At 50.6% G+C, this 17,856-nt stretch overlaps 1 protein-coding gene across 1 annotated transcript; it reads left to right on the forward strand.

Annotated features, from left to right (window-relative positions):
- The first annotated feature begins 179 nt into the window (after nt 1-179).
- On the forward strand, nt 180-16,172 carry SASH3 (SAM and SH3 domain containing 3). Its single transcript, XM_005594542.4, has 8 exons — nt 180-389; nt 8,256-8,351; nt 8,712-8,858; nt 11,927-12,068; nt 13,309-13,457; nt 13,606-13,815; nt 13,962-14,112; nt 14,616-16,172. Exons 1-8 carry the CDS (start codon nt 333-335, stop codon nt 14,804-14,806), a joined length of 1,143 nt encoding a protein of 380 aa, XP_005594599.1. The 5' UTR covers nt 180-332; the 3' UTR covers nt 14,807-16,172.
- The last annotated feature ends 1,684 nt before the right edge of the window (nt 16,173-17,856 follow it).

The raw sequence follows: 17,856 nt of genomic DNA on the forward strand, positions 1-17,856 counted from the left end.
ACAACAAGGTAGGGACTTTCTCTGACTGTTCAACCCAAGAGCCGTCTGCATCAGAATCTCTGGAGACTGAAGCTTGGACTTCCTTCCTCCCTAGGGGCCGGCAGGGGCTGCGATTGCTGTAAGAGTAGGTCACGTGTCAGGGCTTCCTGTATGCTGCTGCCGCCGGGTGTCCATGGCCCGCACCCCCAAGCTGCCACTGCAGCAGTCAGAGTGTCAGCTGAAGGCTCGGTTCATGCCGTGTCCCCAGGCAGTACTGGCAAGGCTGAGCAAGAGGCCTCTGCATCTTGACACCTAGGAGAGCAGGGACGCGGAGTCTCCCAGGGCGGAGGACCATGCTGCGCCGCAAGCCCTCCAATGCCAGTGAGAAGGAGCCCACTCAGAAGAAAAAGGTAAGGAGCATTTTGGGAACTCACATCTTCCTTTGCTCTGCTTTCTCGACCCATCCCCTCCAAGACTCTTGGAAGTGGGAAGAGCCAAAGGCCATATGTTGAGTCTGTAGGTGAGGGCCACTCACCTAGAGGGCAACGGGACAGGGACCCAAAGGTTACAAGAGTAACAGAAGTACAGAAGAGATGTTTAAAATTCTGGAGCAAAAGAGTTACAGAATAGATCCTTAGAAGTCTAGAGTCATGCAATTCAACCCTAGAAGGATCGGAAAAAAGATCTAAAATTATGGGCCAGAATCTTAGACTAGAATTTGAGAATGACAAAATACAATGCTCAAGCTGAACCCTAAGCCTGTACTTAATTCTTTCTCCTCTACACTGGTCCTGCCACCACTTCTGCCCCGGCCACGGCCTCTCAAGAGCCATCTCACTCAAAAGGCCCCGCTGGGCCGCCCAGCTTGGAGCCATGATGCTCACAGGACCGCTACCCTCTCCTCCACTTTGGCCATGGCCCAGACCCTGCCCACTTGGCTCAGCTCTGTGGTAGCTCCCAGGCCCCACCAGAGATGGAGCCAACCTGGAGATGGGGCCTAAGGCCATTCCAGTCTTGGGGGAAAAGGCATCCGGAAGTGCAGTGGAATGCAGGGGGCATACAGGTTCTTCCTGGGTGGGGAATGAGAAATGAAGTTGAGGTGGTGAGTAGGAGTGAAGGCTGAGGAGGGGGGATTTTAAAGACCAGGAGGAAAAACAGCTGTCATGGATAGCTGAGGTGTTCATCCTCCTGGGACAGAGACTGGACTGGAAGATTCCTTGAAGTCTCTGCCAGATCTAGGATTTCGTGGTTGAATTTGAAGATTTCCAGATTTCTTTGTTTGGGTTTGAGGATTTCTAGACCTAATTCTTTAATTCGATTGAAGAATTCTCCCAGACAGTCAGCAAGTATATCCTACACATCCAGTGGGATGCTAGGACAGTCCCAAAGCAGGCCTGAATTAGGTCCAAGAGGCCCAGGCTGTCCCCCGCCAGTTTTCCCTGGAGCTCAGCCCAGGTGCCCTATGGTGGATCCCCTTTGTCAGGGGAGCAGCTCAGAGATGGAAGCCAAGGCAGCTGAAAGACTGAGTCTCAGGGCACTGGGGTGTGCATCCTGCCCCAGCTCTCAGGTCCTGGGGTGGCTGCCACTTCCGGCTGTATTCTCCCCACCCCAGCTGCTTCTCTAAGGTTGCAGTGGTGGTGGGCAGGGGAGGGGGGAGGTTCATGAATCTTCACACGGGCTCTGTCATCCCCGTCCAAACCCTGCACAGCACTAGGCCCAGCAGGCCTGCCATTGGTTGCCACTCCTAGGCGAGCAGGGTCACTTCCCCTTGCTCTCTGACTGGTGGGGGTGGGAAACAGAGACTGCTCTATAGACACTGCTAGGCCTCAAACCACACCACAGGGGCGGTGAGCTGGAGGAAAGTGTGAGAAAGAGCTTACACTTTGACACTGGGACCCCGTGCCACATCAGGAGGACGTACCTAGGGGCACACAAAGCCAGAAGTCCCCTTTTTCTTTCCCAGCTTCAATACCCAGATTCTGTGTTCAGCAGGCAGGTGGGTCCCTGGGATTTCCCCAGGTCTCTCCCAGGAGAAGCAAGGCCCATGGGGCTCTCTGAAGCCCATGTCCTTTAAGGGGTCCTTTTGGGGAGGGTAGTCCAGGCAAACCCCACCTCAAACTCTGCCAGAGCTGGTGCCAGCCTCCAGAGCTGGAATGAGCTTGCCTCCACACACTCTGCTAGCCCCAGACTGTGGAAATGCCACCCAAAAACCCAAGCTTCCAGAAGGTACAGAGCATCTTCCCCAGGCCCAGAGGCAGTGGACTGGCTCCATCACTGCTAGTCCCTTCCTCTCAGAGGCTGAGATGACGTGGTGGAGAGGAAAGCACAAAGGCAAGAGAGGCCTCTCTCTCCTGCCCCTGCTTCTCCTCTTGGGGCTGCCAATGGAGAATGTGCCAGACGGGGGCAAGAAAGCTGAGCTGGAATCCTACCAGGACCTTGGACAGCTCATTGACTTTCTTTGGGCCTCAGTTTCCTCGCCTCTGAAAAGGGGGATAACTCCTAATCTGCCCCCCTCAAGAGGCTGTACAGATCACCCAAAAGAATAGATGTGAGAGTACCCTGTCGCATGTGTGCACGTGCACACAAGGGGGTGCCTGCTGTAGGCATGGGTGGGGATAGGGAGACACTGCGAAGAAGAACGAGCCATGCCCCCAGTGCTGGCGCAGAGAACAGAAGACTTAATAGTACCAAGAGCCACCACAGAGTGAGGGCTCATCGGATGCCAGGTATGGTGCTGTGCATCTCTAAGTTTGTTCACTCCCCACGACAACCTGGTGAGGTAGGGGCAGATATTGTCATTATCCCTATTTGACACCTGAGGCTCACAGAGGTGAGGCAACTTGATGAAGGTCACACAGCTGGGAAGCTGCCGAGCAGGGATCCAAGCCAAGATTTGTCTGACTCCAGAGTCTTGACCCCTTCTTTCTCCACTCTCTTGTCCCCCTGTTGATCTCAAAGGCGCTGGAAGAGTCTGATGAGCATAAAAGATTCAACCTATCAGCAGGAGAGCTCCGTGGGGCAGACCCAGATAGTTGTGGAATGAGTGACCTTCCAGCCAGCAAAGCAGAGGAGGGTGCGGGCCCTCTAGAAGGGTAGGGCTAGGACACGGCGCCTCCCATGGATCATGAAGGATTGGAGAGGCCCCAGGGTTGGGAGACAGACCTCTTAGCTGCCCTTTGGAGACTTTCACTTCCTTCAAGTTTTTGCTCTGCGAGCCCTTTGATCTGATTTCACCCAAAGGCCAGTGTTGGGGTATAGGCAGTGGAGAGGGATTTTTCCTGGACTTGCTTCCCCTAAGGATGCTCCCACTCTACCACATCCCTGCTTTCTCCCTTCCTACAGCACACCTCTAGTATAACCCCCCACCACCACCCCCACCACCACCACCACCACCCCGCCAGCATGCACTTTGTATTTTCAGTGGCTCCTCACTGCCCACAGGATACATGCCCCTGGCCTGGCTGGCAAGAGCCTTCCACAGCCTTTTCTACTCCACCACCCACCATCCCATCACCATGCTCTCAACATCTCAAACTTTCATTCTTGTTCAAACCCTTCCGAGCTCCATCTGGAGAAATCCTGCCTTCCCTGCATGGCCCAGCTCAAATGCACCTCCTCCACGAAGCCCCGCCTGAGCCCTTCCCCCTCTGCACTCCCACCTGCTTTCCTTGGAGCTCTGTTCAAAAACCACCTGCATGCCATCACCACTATTCTCAATCCACTGCTAACTTCTACACTGGTGGGGCAGAGCAATAGCATGACCTCTGAGGTAGCACGAGCGCAGCAACATACTTGGGCTTTCAGAGTCACAGACTTGGGTTTGGATGCTTGCTCTTCCTGAGACCAGCTGCGCCACCCTGCCTAGGGCACTTCATTTCGCATCTTGGTCTCCTCTGCTTTGAGGTGTGAATATGACGCAGAGCTGCAATGAGGCTGGAGTGAGCTGGCACACATGAAGTGCTTGGCAGGATGCCGGGCATGCAGGAGGTGTTTAGACCCTCATTGCTGGATTCTCACACACACAGAGGCGGGGCCTAGAGCTCACAGGGTGCTCAGTATATGCCTGGTACCCTGAAGGAGCAGAGGGAGTGGCTCAGGAGACCACTGGGGAAAGCCAAGTTTGCTCAGGAAGTGAGGGAAGAGGTTGCTGGCTGGGGTGGTGTGGACCTCTGAGAGATTGATCAGGGCATAGTTTCTGCATGGATGTTGCCTTTTAAGCTGGAATTGAAAAATCTTTCTATAGAAGTATAATATCCATACAGAGAAGTGGATAAATCATAATTGCTCCACCGAATGAGTTTCTGTAATGTGAACATCCCCATGTAGACAGAAGTTAGATCAAGAAACAACACTCTCAGAAGTCTAGAATCTTCCCTCATGCCCCTGCCAGTTACTACACGCCCCCTTTGCCCCAGGGCAACTGCTATCCTGACTTCCAACAGCACAGGTGAGCTCTGCCAGGCTTTGAACTTACAGGGGGAACCATATCATGTATATATACTCTTTGGTGGCCGGCCCCTTTACTCAACCATATGTTTGTGACACTCATCCATACTGTTGGGAACCTTTCTATCTCCATCCTGGGCACTATTCTTTTGTGTGACTCTGCCACAATTAATTTATCCATTCTACAGATGATGGGCATTTGCGGGTTTTCCACTTACATTGGAAGGGGGAGAAACTACAGCTGACAGAGAGAAGGGCAGAGTATTCCGGGTGGGGAAATGCCCAGGGTAAGAGGCTGGAGGTAGGTTGTAGGAAAGAGTAAGCATAAACTGACATTCCACAAGGGACTGCTGTGTCAGACAATGTTCCAAGCACTGTATGCGTACTCGCTTATTTCATCCTCACAACAGCCAGATGAGGTCAGTGCTTTTGTCTTCATTCCACTAATGAGGAAACAGAAACCTAGAGAAGTTAAGAAACATACCCAGTTTACACAGTCAGTGGCAGAACCAAGATGGGAACACTTGCCCTGATGTGAAGTGGGCTTCAGAGAGGTTCGATAACTTGCTGGAGGTCACACATCCCAGAGTTGAACTTCTGAGAAAGCTTCCCTCATGCCCCTGCCAGTCACTACATGCCCCCTTTCTCCCACGGTAATCACTATCCTGACTTACAATAGCATAGGTGAGTTCTGCCAGGCTTTGAACTATAATTATACATGGGGAATCATATGGTGTATATATACTCTTTGGTGGCCCTACATTTCAAATGTGTTGTATATTACGTTTGAAATATACTAAATATATACTGTTGAGTATACTCAACAGTATATATTTCAATATATATTTGAAGCATACTAAATGTATATTTCAAATGTAATATGCAATACAATACATATATACTCAACAATATATATTTCAAATGTAATATACAATATAACACATATATATACAATATATGTTTCAAATGTAATATATAATACAACACATATATATACTCAATATATATTTCAAATGTAATATACAATACAATACATATATACTCAATAATGCATATTTCAAATGTAATATACAATACAACACATGTATACTCAACAATATATTTAGTAGATTTCAAATGTAATATACATTTGAAATGTAGCTCTTTCCAAGAGGCCCACACATTCCCCTGAGCCATGAAGTGAAAAGGGGGCCAACAGTGTATGGTACCACCTCCTCCGTCAGGCATGACTCCCAGGAAGTCCTCACCCCAAAGGGAAGCCAGCAGAAAAGCCAGCCAGGCTCAAGAATTTCAACTCAACCCTGAGTGGGGGTCACCTCTCCCTGAAAGGCGGTCAAGATATTTGGGGCTGTCCCTGAGGTTGGAGGTAGGCTTGGCAAAATGCCACCCTGGCAGGCCCTGAAACTCTATCACCCAAAGAACATGTGTTCGTCCTTTCCATCTCCCTGGGCTGAGAGTGTTCAACTAGGCCCAAGACCCAGCACCATCTCTATAGTCCTTTGTGATTATCTCCTCCCGCTTTGGACTAAAACTGAGACAGAGGGACCCTCGCACAAGGGCCTGGGAGCCAAAGGCCTCTCCTCCCAGCCCCCAGACTGCAGATTAATGACAGGAAAAGGCCTTGGGAAAGAGCTGCGATTAGAGGGCAGGCAGGCGGTGAGTTTACTCTTCCCCAACAAAGCCAACTTCCGGCCCCATGCCTGCCCTCCTGCTTGCTTTCCAGCCTCACCAGTCCCTAGGGTTTCGGGGTCGGCTCTTAGCCTCCTGGTCTGCAGATCAGGCTGAGAGTTGGTGGAGAGAAGGCCACAATAGGCCCCATCAGCCTATAAATAGCAGCCTAGCCTGCCCTCCTTGGGCCCAGGCCAGCCCGATGCCCACCCTCTCTCCGTTCCCTCTTTTCCATACTAAGAGGAGGAAGTTATCCAGGCAGCTGCATCCTAGCCATACAAGAGGAGGAAATAAATGGAAGGTGGAGGAGAGAAGGGGAAAGAAAGGGAGAAAAAGAGAAAAGAATAGTGGAAGGAGACAACCAAGAAAGGAAGATGGAGGAGATGCAGGTGAACCAGAGTGGTCACCCTGTGGTCATGCTTCCCCCTCACACCCACCTATGGCCCCCTTTTCAGCTCCCCAGGGCAACACAGAAGAGGCTTTCTGACTGAGGCTGCAGGCACCCCACCCATCAGGCCCCAGTCGTGCTAGCGTCTGCTTGGCCTGACCACTGACCTAGTTTCTCATCAACTACCTCGCTGTGACTTTTAGGAATGTGTGACCCCTGACCCCCAATTGCTGACTTGGCTTTGGTCAAGACCCATCAAGAGTGCTAAGCTGCCACACTGCAGTCCCCAGGAGTTGGGGCCAATTATTTGTGTGTGTGTTGGTGGGGGGCAGGTGATAGTGCCCCTGCCCTGGGAATTTGTCACTGGACACATACAACCCCTTTAGTAGGAAAGAGGATGTGAAACCTTCAACATTGTGTGGTTTGGGGCTTCAGTTCCTCAAGCCCTTATCTCGGGTGTCTGCAGTCTATCCCACTCTATCTGTCTGGCCATCTGTGAACCCTGGTTCCTGTGTGTATCTTCTGGGCTCAACTGTTTATCTTGATATAGGCTCAGCCTTAACTTCTTGTGTCGAGGGCCTGTCCCCCTTGCCTGCCTTGCCCTGGTTTCTGGCTGCTACCTTGCATGTGCTCGCATATATATTTAAGAAGCTCAGCCGGGCACGGTGGCTCACACCTGCAATCCCAGCACTTTGGGAGGCCAAGGCAGGTGGATCACCTGAGGTCAGGAGTTCAAGACCAACCTGTGCAACATGGTGAAACCCCGTCTCTACTAAAAATAAGAATAAATAAAAATAAATTAGCTGGGCATGGTGGCTCATGCCTGTAATCCCAGCTACTTGGGAGGCTGAGGCAGGAGAATTGCTTGAACCCAGGAGGCAGAGGTTGCAGTGAGCCAAGATTGCACCACTGCATTCCAGCCTGGGCAACAGAGTGAGATTCTGTCAAAAAAAAAAAACCAAAAAACAAAAAAAAACTCATATCCTGAAAACCATCTCATCAACACAAACCACAAACAATAATAGGCCATACCTAAAAGTCCAAACACTGGCAAACGTCACGGTTGCCAGCTCATCACATTAGTGGCTAAGATTAAAAGCTGAGAATAAAGAGAAAATGGTGCCTTCTACCAAATTAGCCCCAATCACGTATATCCTAAATCTGTGGGCCCCTCCTGTGAGTAAGCCTCTACTGTGGTTTTCCAGAAAGTGTCATGCCAGGTCTTGCTGGCTTCTAGTCGGATTGTCTTGCTCTTATTAGGACACAAATTCATCAGGCTAGAGACACCAGTGTGTTTGTTCCTATCACTGTGACTGGGGACCTGGCTCAGAACACACCCAGGACATGGAGGCCAGAGCCACGGGTTTTGGGAGGGATTTGCTCAGTTACACACCAGGCGATGTGCTTGTGAATGCTGAGGTATGTCTCTAGTAGTAGATACACATTTACTCTGACTCATGTAGTCTTTAACTCCAGGATTCTGGGGACCAAACTTGAGGAATTGGTGGAATTTCAGGCTAAGTCTGAGGCCCGATTGAGGTGGGAAGCTCTTGAGGTCAGGAGCTTGGTCTGTGGCCAGGGCTGGAGTGAAGAATGGGATGAAACCAGGTAGCCCCAAGAACATCAAGGTGCTTCACCCACTAGCCTGGGGCTCTCGGGGCAATGTGGCTCTGCCAGCTCTGGGCTGTAGGTATTGCGTGATGGGGGGAGGCAAGTATGTGGGCCATCAGGCAGCCATTTAGCCCACTGATTGCAATACCCACGCTTTTTCCAGCTCTCCCTTCAGCGCTCCAGCAGCTTCAAGGATTTTGCCAAATCCAAACCCAGCTCCCCCGTGGTGAGCGAGAAGGAGTTTAATCTGGATGATAACGTGAGTTTCAGGGTGTCCTTGGGGGACCTGGCTGCAGGCTCTGGGTGGGGGAGTGGGGGTGGGAGGGAGGAAGGTGAAGAGGAGATAGAATTGTTGGGGCAAAGCCCCCTTTAACACAGAGGGTCCACCTCTCCCCACACCAAGCACTCCCCGGCGTTCCTTTCAATTACAAATTAAATAGCAAACTATTTATAAATTTATAGGGCTAAGGACATGGCTGGGGCTAAGAGGGGAGGGGATGGAGGTCTCTCAGTTCCACCCCCTCCAGCTTCTGCTGTGACCCCAAGGCCTCTTGTGCCTCAAGTCCCGGACCCAGGCAGGACCACCAGGGTCCCTGGATCGCCTCTTTTGTTGTCACAGATTCCAGAAGATGACTCAGGTGTCCCCACCCCAGAGGATGCTGGGAAGAGTGGCAAAAAGCTGGGGAAGAAGTGGAGGGCAGTGATTTCCCGAACCATGAACAGGAAGATGGGCAAGATGATGGTGAAGGCCCTGTCAGAAGAGATGGTGAGGCCTGGGGACGCAGGGGATGGGGAGTCCATGGGGGCCTGGGGACCGCTGTGGCAGAATGTGAGCATGACCACCTCAATAGCCACTACTCAGGCCCGAAGGCCCTATTTGATGCAAGAAGGAAGGTCACATGGGAGAGGAAACTCACTCGTAGCCACAGACAGGCAGCCAGGCACCATCTTGAGGGTGCAGGAGGCTGGCGGGGGAAGGGGTGGAGTTTGAGAAGGGATGAAAGTCTGGGCAACAGGGCTGGGTGTGGTGGCTCATGCCTATAATCCCAGCACTTTGGGAGGCTGGGGCTGATCACTTGAGGACAGGAGTTCGAGACCAACCTGGCCAACATGGCAAAACCCCATTTCTACTAAAAATACAAAAATTAGCCAGGCATGGTGGCACATGTCTGTAATTCCAGCTACTCGGAGACTGAGGCAGGAGAATCACTTGAACCCAGGAGGCAGAGGTTACAGTAAGCGAGATCGGGTCACTGCACTCCAGCCTGGGCAAAAAAGCAAGACTCTGTCTGAAAGAAAGAAAGAAAGAAAGAAAGAAAGAAAGAAAGAAAGAAAGAAAGAAAGAAAGAAAGAAAGAAAGAAAGAAAGAAAGAAAGAAAGAAAGAAAGAAAGAAAGAAAGAAAGAAAGAAAGAAAGAAAGAAAGAAAGAAAGAAAGAAAGAAAGAAAGAAAGAAAGAAAGAAAGAAAGAAAGAAAGAAAGAAAGAAAGAAAGAAAGAAAGAAAGAAAGAAAGAAAGAAAGAAAGAAAGAAAGAAAGAAAGAAAGAAAGAAAGAAAGAAAGAAAGAAAGAAAGAAAGAAAGAAAGAAAGAAAGAAAGAAAGAAAGAAAGAAAGAAAGAAAGAAAGAAAGAAAGAAAGAAAGAAAGAAAGAAAGAAAGAAAGAAAGAAAGAAAGAAAGAAAGAAAGAAAGAAAGAAAGAAAGAAAGAAAGAAAGAAAGAAAGAAAGAAAGAAAGAAAGAAAGAAAGAAAGAAAGAAAGAAAGAAAGAAAGAAAGAAAGAAAGAAAGAAAGAAGAAAGAAAGAAAGAAAGAAAGAAAGAAAGAAAGAAAGAAAGAAAGAAAGAAAGAAAGAAAGAAAGAAAGAAAGAAAGAAAGAAAGAAAGAAAGAAAGAAAGAAAGAAAGAAAGAAAGAAAGAAAGAAAGAAAGAAAGAAAGAAAGAAAGAAAGAAAGAAAGAAAGAAAGAAAGAAAGAAAGAAAGAAAGAAAGAAAGAAAGAAAGAAAGAAAGAAAGAAAGAAAGAAAGAAAGAAAGAAAGAAAGAAAGAAAGAAAGAAAGAAAGAAAGAAAGAAAGAAAGAAAGAAAGAAAGAAAGAAAAGTCTGGGATGTTTCTTGAGGAGGCGGGCCTGGGACAGCGGCAGCTTGAAGAAAGATGAGATGGCCTGAGGCAATCCATCCACCTCAAAGCTTTGCTTTGGAACTAGCCCCTGGGGTTGGGAAGGCCTATTTTCTCTCATAGAATCCCTATAAGAGAAAACAGATTGGGCGCGGTGGCTCACACCTGTAATCCCAGCACTTTGGGAGGCCAAGGCGGGTGGATCACCTAAGGTCAGGAGTTCGAGACCAGCCTGGCCAAAATGGCAAAACCCCGTCTCTACTAAAAATACCAAAAAAATATATATATATATTAGCCAGGTGTGGTGGTGGGTGCCTGCAATCCCAGATACTCGGGAGGGTAAGGCAGGAGAATTGCTTGAACCTGGGAGGCAGAGGTTTCAGTGAGCCAAGATCACACCATTGCACTCCAGTCTGGGTGACAATAGCAAAACTCCATCTCAAAAAAAAGAGAGAAAACAGCAAAGGTTGGCTTCAGCCCAGGGAGGAAAGTTGGCACAGACAGCTGTGGGGCAGGCATGACCCAAGGAGCTTAAATCACACAGTGGGTCTGGGGTGCCATGGCACTGAGGCAGTGGTGTGCTGGAGTTGGCTCATAATGGGCTTAGAGCAGTTGGTCAAACTGTCAAAAATTTTGCAAGCCAGTTGTTAAACACAACCATTATTAAAAATCAAATTAAAGAAACTTACAATTCGGTAAATTGTATTTTTTTTAAAAAGGTACACTGGGCATTGTGGTGTACACCTATAATCCCAGCTACTCGGGAGGACGAGGCAAGATGATTGCTTGAGCCCAGTGAGAGTCCAGCCTGGGCAACATAGCGAGACTCTGTCTCTAAATAAATAAATAAATAAATAAATAAATAAATAAATAAATAGTGTTGTAAAAAAGAACAAAGGTAATACAGTAAGTCTTCAAAACTTACCACTTCCTAATTCTTGTGCTACCTTTTACTCTTATCAGTGCTGCTGAGGTTACTTGCATCCATAGCATCTTCATGGTGGAAATAGCCTCGCCCTCATTTCAGACAACACATCCAGTGATGTCAAAACGGTAGCTTGACATTGGCCGTGGCAGGGAGTGTTTACAACACAGGAATTGGCAACTTATCGGGGCCAGCTGTTAAACAGTTATCACCTCACTGAGGTGTGGTGAGGTGGGGGGAGCTCTGGAGTCTGGCCGACTTGGTTGTGGGTTCCCTTGGGACTTGAACCTGAATTCCCTTGGCCTGAGTTTACAAATGAGGAGTAAGTAACCCTTGGGCCTTACTCCTCATTTGCAAACTCAGACCAACAATACCACTTACCTTCAAGTGTCACTGTAAGGATTCAATGAAATGGCAGGCAGGCCTGGTACACAGAAGCACAGGCAAAAGTATTTTCCTCTCCAGTGCCATTGTCTGCCCAGTTGTGCGGTAGCAATGGCTGAGTCCAGGTTGTGCCACTGTGGTCTTTTCTGTACGTACATCGCCACTTGAGGCTGACAAAAGCACATCCACATGGTGCCCTGGTCGAACCTGTTTCTGCGAGGTAGCCAGGGTAAGGACTATCACTCTCATTTTTACAAAAGGGGAGACTAGAACTCAGAGAGTGCCATTCAGCCTGTAAGTGGCAGAGCTGGGGGTTGAGCCAACCCCCAGCTCTTCACCAAGCCCAGTCCCATTTCCTCAGCTTCATGCGCACCCCAGCAAGGCTCCTTAAAGCTTCCCGCCTACCCTCCCTGCAGGGAGACACTCTGGAGGAGGGCTCTGCCTCCCCGACATCTCCAGACTACAGCCTGGACAGCCCTGGCCCTGAGAAGATGGCACTGGCCTTTTCTGAGCAAGAGGAGTGTGAACTTCCGGTGCTCAGCCGCCAGGCATCAACAGGTGAGTAGGGGACGCGGGGGACACCTGCCGAATCTGGAGGAAAGGACTGGGTTACAGCCGTGCTGGTGGCACTCTGTCTGGGAAGGGGCTAACAGAAATGAATGCTTACTCTTTGCCTGCTGGGAACATTCTCAGCCCTCTTCATATTAAATCTTCTCAACAACCTCATGGGGCCAGTACTGTTATCTTTGCTTTATTGATGTGGAAACGGAGTCTTGGGGAGGTTAAGTGACTTGCCCAAGGTGACCCAGTCTTGAACTCAGATGTACCATAGAGGAACTTCCACTTGCTATCCCCAGGCCCTGGAGAGGCCCACAGGCAGAGAAAGACTCTCAGTCACCCTCTTGGACCAGCCTGTCCCCACCCTTCCAAGGGGAGCTAGAGGCTACAGCTCTCTGGGCCTCTGATGCCCCAGGCCGGGGTGGGCATATGAGGTCTCCAGCTGTGAAGAGTCAGCCTCTTGACCCTAGACCATAGTTGCTGGGCTCAGGGCATCACCTGGCATCTTCTAGAAGTCCATGGGGCAGGACAAGAGGTGCCAGCAGGGAACTCCTCCAGGCAGGGGCTTTGGGTTCTGTAGCCCCATTCAGCACTGCCTTTCTTGCCCCTCAGGTCCACTCCAAGTTTCCTGCTTTCTCTGGCTCCACAGACACTTCCCTGCCCCCCACTGAAAATCATTCAAAATGCCCACTATTCTGTCCTTCCCAGGGAGAAGGAGCCCAACTGAGTTTCTATGTGACATTGTAACTAAACATTGAGTTATTAAGCAAGGAAAGTCAAATATGAATGCAGGGGGTAGCTTCCTAGGTGCAGGGAGCATTGGAGTGGGAGGCAGGGAACATGGAGTCTAATGGACTCAGTGCTGCCAATTACAAAATGAGAAGCCTTGAGCAGTTCACTTGGTCTGTGTGACCTCAGATTTCCTGTTCACTGGGGTGTTGGCCCAGTTGGTCTCTAGAGGCTCTCCTAATTTGCCCATTCTGTGGTCAGTGAGCCATTTCTCCTCCTGTTGCCAATTCTTTTCATGTCCAAGGGCCCAGAGGTGAAGCCATGCTCCTGATGGGTAGCCAAGGGGGTGGCTCAGAATCCCTTCTGCAGTGTAAAGCTTGCCAGAGCCCAGCTGCCTTCCCAGTGTATACCTTTGGGATTTCCAGGCAGACCCCCTGGAAGGCACCTGCTAGGCACTGTCTCAGCTGTCCTAGGACAAAGGTGAGCCTCCTCCCTGCCCCATCTCCTGCAGGCAGTGAGCTCTGCAGCCCCAGCCCAGGTTCTGGCAGCTTCGGGGAGGAACCACCTGCCCCCCAGTACACAGGGCCCTTCTGTGGCCGAGCACGAGTCCACACCGACTTCACTCCCAGCCCCTATGACCACGACTCGCTGAAACTGCAGGTAAGGTCAGCATCCGGGCTTCTCTGGAGCCTGGCAGGCTGCACCCAAAAAGGAAGCTGGACTGAACCAGACTATGAGAGTGTCAGTGGAGGCCAAGACCCCATCTCCTCTCTCCCTTGCTCCCTTCTCCTCTCCTCTCCCCCAACAGAAAGGAGATGTGATCCAGATCATTGAAAAGCCACCTGTGGGCACGTGGCTGGGCCTACTCAATGGCAAGGTGGGCTCTTTCAAATTCATCTATGTGGATGTGCTGCCCGAGGAGGCCGTGGGGCATGCCCGACCCAGCCGCCGACAGAGCAAGGGCAAGAGGCCCAAGCCTAAGACCCTGCATGAGCTGCTGGAGCGCATCGGCCTGGAGGTTTGAGCTTGGACCTCACTAGTATCTAGTATCAGGGAGACACAATTGACCCAGGGATGGGGACCAGGAAATGACAGTTATTTGGGGAGGATCTAGGCAGGGGTGGCTGGTAAGCAGCTGTGCCGGTGGCCTGCCTCTGCCCACAGGAGCACACGTCCACCCTCCTGCTCAATGGCTACCAGACACTAGAGGACTTCAAAGAGCTGCGAGAAACACACCTCAATGAGCTGAACATCATGGACCCGCAGCACCGGGCCAAGCTGCTCACGGCCGCCGAGCTGCTGCTGGACTATGACAGTGAGTGGCTTTAGGAACAGCCTGGCGAGGGTGTGTGCCCGCCAGCATTCCAGGGATGGGAGGCTTGCCCTGGCCCTGCCCTCTGTCCACGCTCTGCCCTAGGACCGCTCTGCAGTGGAAAGGTACTTTCCACTTTGAATTAGGATTTCAGGGAAAGTGTATGGGACAAAGGAGTTGTAGGGATGATTGGGCCCAACCCACTTTGGATCAAAGGGGACCCTTAAGGCCAAAAAACGCAAAGCCTTACTTGAGGCCTCAAAGCCGAGTAATAACAGAGCCAGGATTCAAGCCCACTGCCTGGCTCCAGCTTAGTGCTAAAGAAGTGTGAGCTCCTGGACTGCGGAGCTGGCCTGGAAACAACAACTACCGGCTTCTAAGCTGGAAGCAGTGAGGAGAGGGGCAGAGTGGTGGCAGGTGCCCAGAGGGAGAGACCGCCTATGGTGCATTTCTCAAGGTCCCTCCCCCCACCCCCATATTCTGTCTCCCTCTCTCGTCCCTGGCAGCTGGCAGCGAGGAGGCAGAAGAAGGTGCCGAGAGCAGCCAGGAGCCAGTGGCACACACAGTGTCGGAACCCAAGGTGGACATCCCGCGCGACTCAGGCTGCTTTGAGGGCTCGGAGAGCGGGCGCGATGAGGCAGAGCTGGCAGGCACTGAGGAGCAGCTGCAGGGCCTCTCCCTGGCCGGGGCACCTTGAGGTGGCGGTGGCAATAACCCAAGGCTGGGCCCCAGCTGCAAAGGCTGCAGGAGTGGGCTCAGCCTCCCGTGGTGGCCCAGGCCCTGAGGACTGGCACTGAGCCTGGCCCTGCTTCCCCAGGGACACTTAGGCAGAGGCCAGGCCAGGGTCCTACAGGTTCCAGGCTCAGCTGGAGTGGTTGGGGAGTCGCCCAAGGGCACATCCCACCTGCCTGAGCCCCACCCTCCACCAGCGACTGACAGCGCAGTCCCTCTTGGCCCCAACTGCTCCCCCGCCATAGCCATGGCCACAGCAAGCGGGGCACTGGGAGACCCTGCCCATGTCCCTCACCACCAAGGCCTCCAAATCCTCCTCACCCCCACACCACCTACCCCTGTCGCACTGCTCCTGAAAAGGGGGCCAAGTCAATGTTTCAGGTCAGTCTAAAAACCCTAGGGAAGCTGGCCATTTAGAAGAACCCAAAGTGACCATGGGTAAATCCAGTTCCCCTAAATAAGGCCTGAAGAAATCCACAAGTACCATTCCCACTTTCCTTCTCCTTAGCTTTCTTAGAGATTTGGCCACTAAATCCTATGAGACTTGAACCAAGTGGCTTCCTCTTTCTAGGCTTAGGACTGGTTGGGGTTAGAATGGATGATCACCGAAGGCCTTGCCTGCTCTGACATTCTGTGACATTAAATGTCTATTCTCCTGTTACCTGTGGCCTGGGACACCAGTGGGGTTTATCAAGGGGACCAGAGGGGCCTCAAGCTTTCAGATGAAATGGCTCCTCCTACCCACCCACTTTATTCCTCCCCATGTAACTCAGGACAAGCTGCAACTTCCCCCAGCTTAACACAATGCCCATACCTCACACGATATGCACCCTCCCCTTCCATTCCTGGCCCCCTCAAACGAGACTTCTCACAGGGCTGATTGCAGATGGTCAAACCTGGCTTCCAAGGACAGAATTGCCTCTCAGAAGCCAGTTGCAGATCTGGGTCCAGAGTTGGCCACTTGTGTGGGTTCTCACAAGCAAAGAGAGCACTAAACTTGACATTGGGGGTCCACCACTCCAACTTTGCTTTCTGAAGGTTTTGGTGTACACTGAGCCCCAGAAGGAAAGGAGAGTATCTGTGAATGGGGGCCTCCCTTGACCCTGGTACCAAGTCTGTGCCCTGAATCCCCAGAGTAGCCCTTCCCTGGTGCCCAACTGGCCTGGGGACAAACAGCGTCCACTACATCTAGGACTGCCGGCTAAGTGGACACACTTCTTGACCTCCTACCAGGAACTTTGGTAAAAGCTAGCTTTGGGGAAGGGGTTGGGTGTAAATATGAGAGGGTGGAAGGAGACCAGCTGTTAGCAATAAACATGGGTAGAACTAAATTACTGTCTCCAGTTATCTTTTCTATGGAGAGAGGGTTGTGGGGAGGGCCAGACCGTTCTCCTTCAAGGCTGGACTCAACAAAGTGTCCCTAACTGTCTCTTCAGGTCCATCTTTCTCTTCCCTTAAATGTTCAGTGTCCTTGACTCTGCTGACCTAAAGCTCCAGTCTGAAGCCCTAGCTGGCTCTGCCCTTCCCTCTAACCAGCTCTCCTCAGAACAAGGCTCAGGTTCCCATGGCCATAGGCTTTGCTGGGGTCCAAGAGGTGCAGGGGGAATAACTATTTCTCTCATCCAATAATTGTTCATTTTCACAGGACCCTTCAAGACCTTCACCCCTGTGAAGAAGGGCCTGCACTAAGGAGCTGTCCAGAGTCTAAGAGGGGGAGATTTGGGGTCAGCATAGCCTTTCCTCTGAAGCCACCTTTTCCTGGCCCCCACCCTGTTCCCACTAAAGCAGTACCATCTCCTGGGAGGTGGGATGGAGATGAAGACCCCTAGCTTCCTTTCTGTTTCTGCCAGAATTAACTGCCTTGGGCATTGGGAAGGGGGTTACTGGAGGGAGAGCTGCCACCAGAGTGAGGACAAGGCCACTCGACTTCCAGGCCTTGTTCTCAGCTGCATTCATCCCACCGTCCTTAGTGACTCAGGGTGCCAGGAAACCGCAGGCATGATCCTCACCAAAGATGCAAGAGCCCTAACAGCCTCAAAGCCCCAAGGGTACTGAATAATTGCAGTCATCTAGGGAGCACCTCCACTTGTGCCAGAGCACTTTACATATAGCATCTCATGTAATCCTCACAGTGTCCCCCTGAGATGGGTACCCTCATCAGCCCAGTTTACAGAGGAGGAAACTGAGGGTTGGAGAGGTTGAAGAAGTTGACTAGAAAGTAACAGAGCAGGAGTCTGCCTGACTGCAGAGCCCATGTTCTTAACTCCTATGCTACAATGCTTCTCCAAAGGCCTCATCCAACAAGCATTCAAAAGTCCTGGGCACTTTAGGCAAGCTGACCCTCTGACCTTCTAGAATTTAAACAGCCACGTAAGTGCAGAAACAGCCACACAAGTGCACAAATACCTATGGACAAAGATATTCACAACAGCTGTCTGTAATAGTAAAAAATTGAAAACGACGCAAATGGGAAATTAAATGCTTTATATTTTGTTCATATACCACGCACCCATGACACATGATGTTGTAGAAAAATATTTAATAACATGAGAAAAATCTTTGTGCTTTTTTATTCTTTGATTCTATTTATTTATTTTCCTAGAGACAGGGTTTCACTCTGTTGCCCAGGCTGGAGTGCTGTGGCATGATCATGGCTCACTGCAGCTTCGAACTCCCAGGTTCAAGTGATCCTCCCACCTCAGCTTCCTGAGTTAGCTGGGACTAGAGGCATGCGCCACCACACCCAGCTAATTTTTGTTTAGTTTTTGTAGAAAGTGTGGTTATGTTGCCCAGTTGCCCAGGCTGGTCTCAAACTCCTGGGCTCAAGTGATCTTGCTACCTCAGCCTCCCAAAGTGCTGGGATTACAGGCATTGAGCCACCACACCCAACCTTCTTTAATTTCAAATTTGAAAATTACACAAATAATGTATAAACAGTTTAGTTGTAAAATAAATTTGTGTTATAGCAAGGGGGAAAGCAAATCCTAAAACATTATTAATAGGATGATTCCATTT

The sequence above is a fragment of the Macaca fascicularis genome, chromosome X (assembly GCF_037993035.2).
Source record: "Macaca fascicularis isolate 582-1 chromosome X, T2T-MFA8v1.1".
Lineage (NCBI taxonomy): Eukaryota > Metazoa > Chordata > Mammalia > Primates > Cercopithecidae > Macaca > Macaca fascicularis.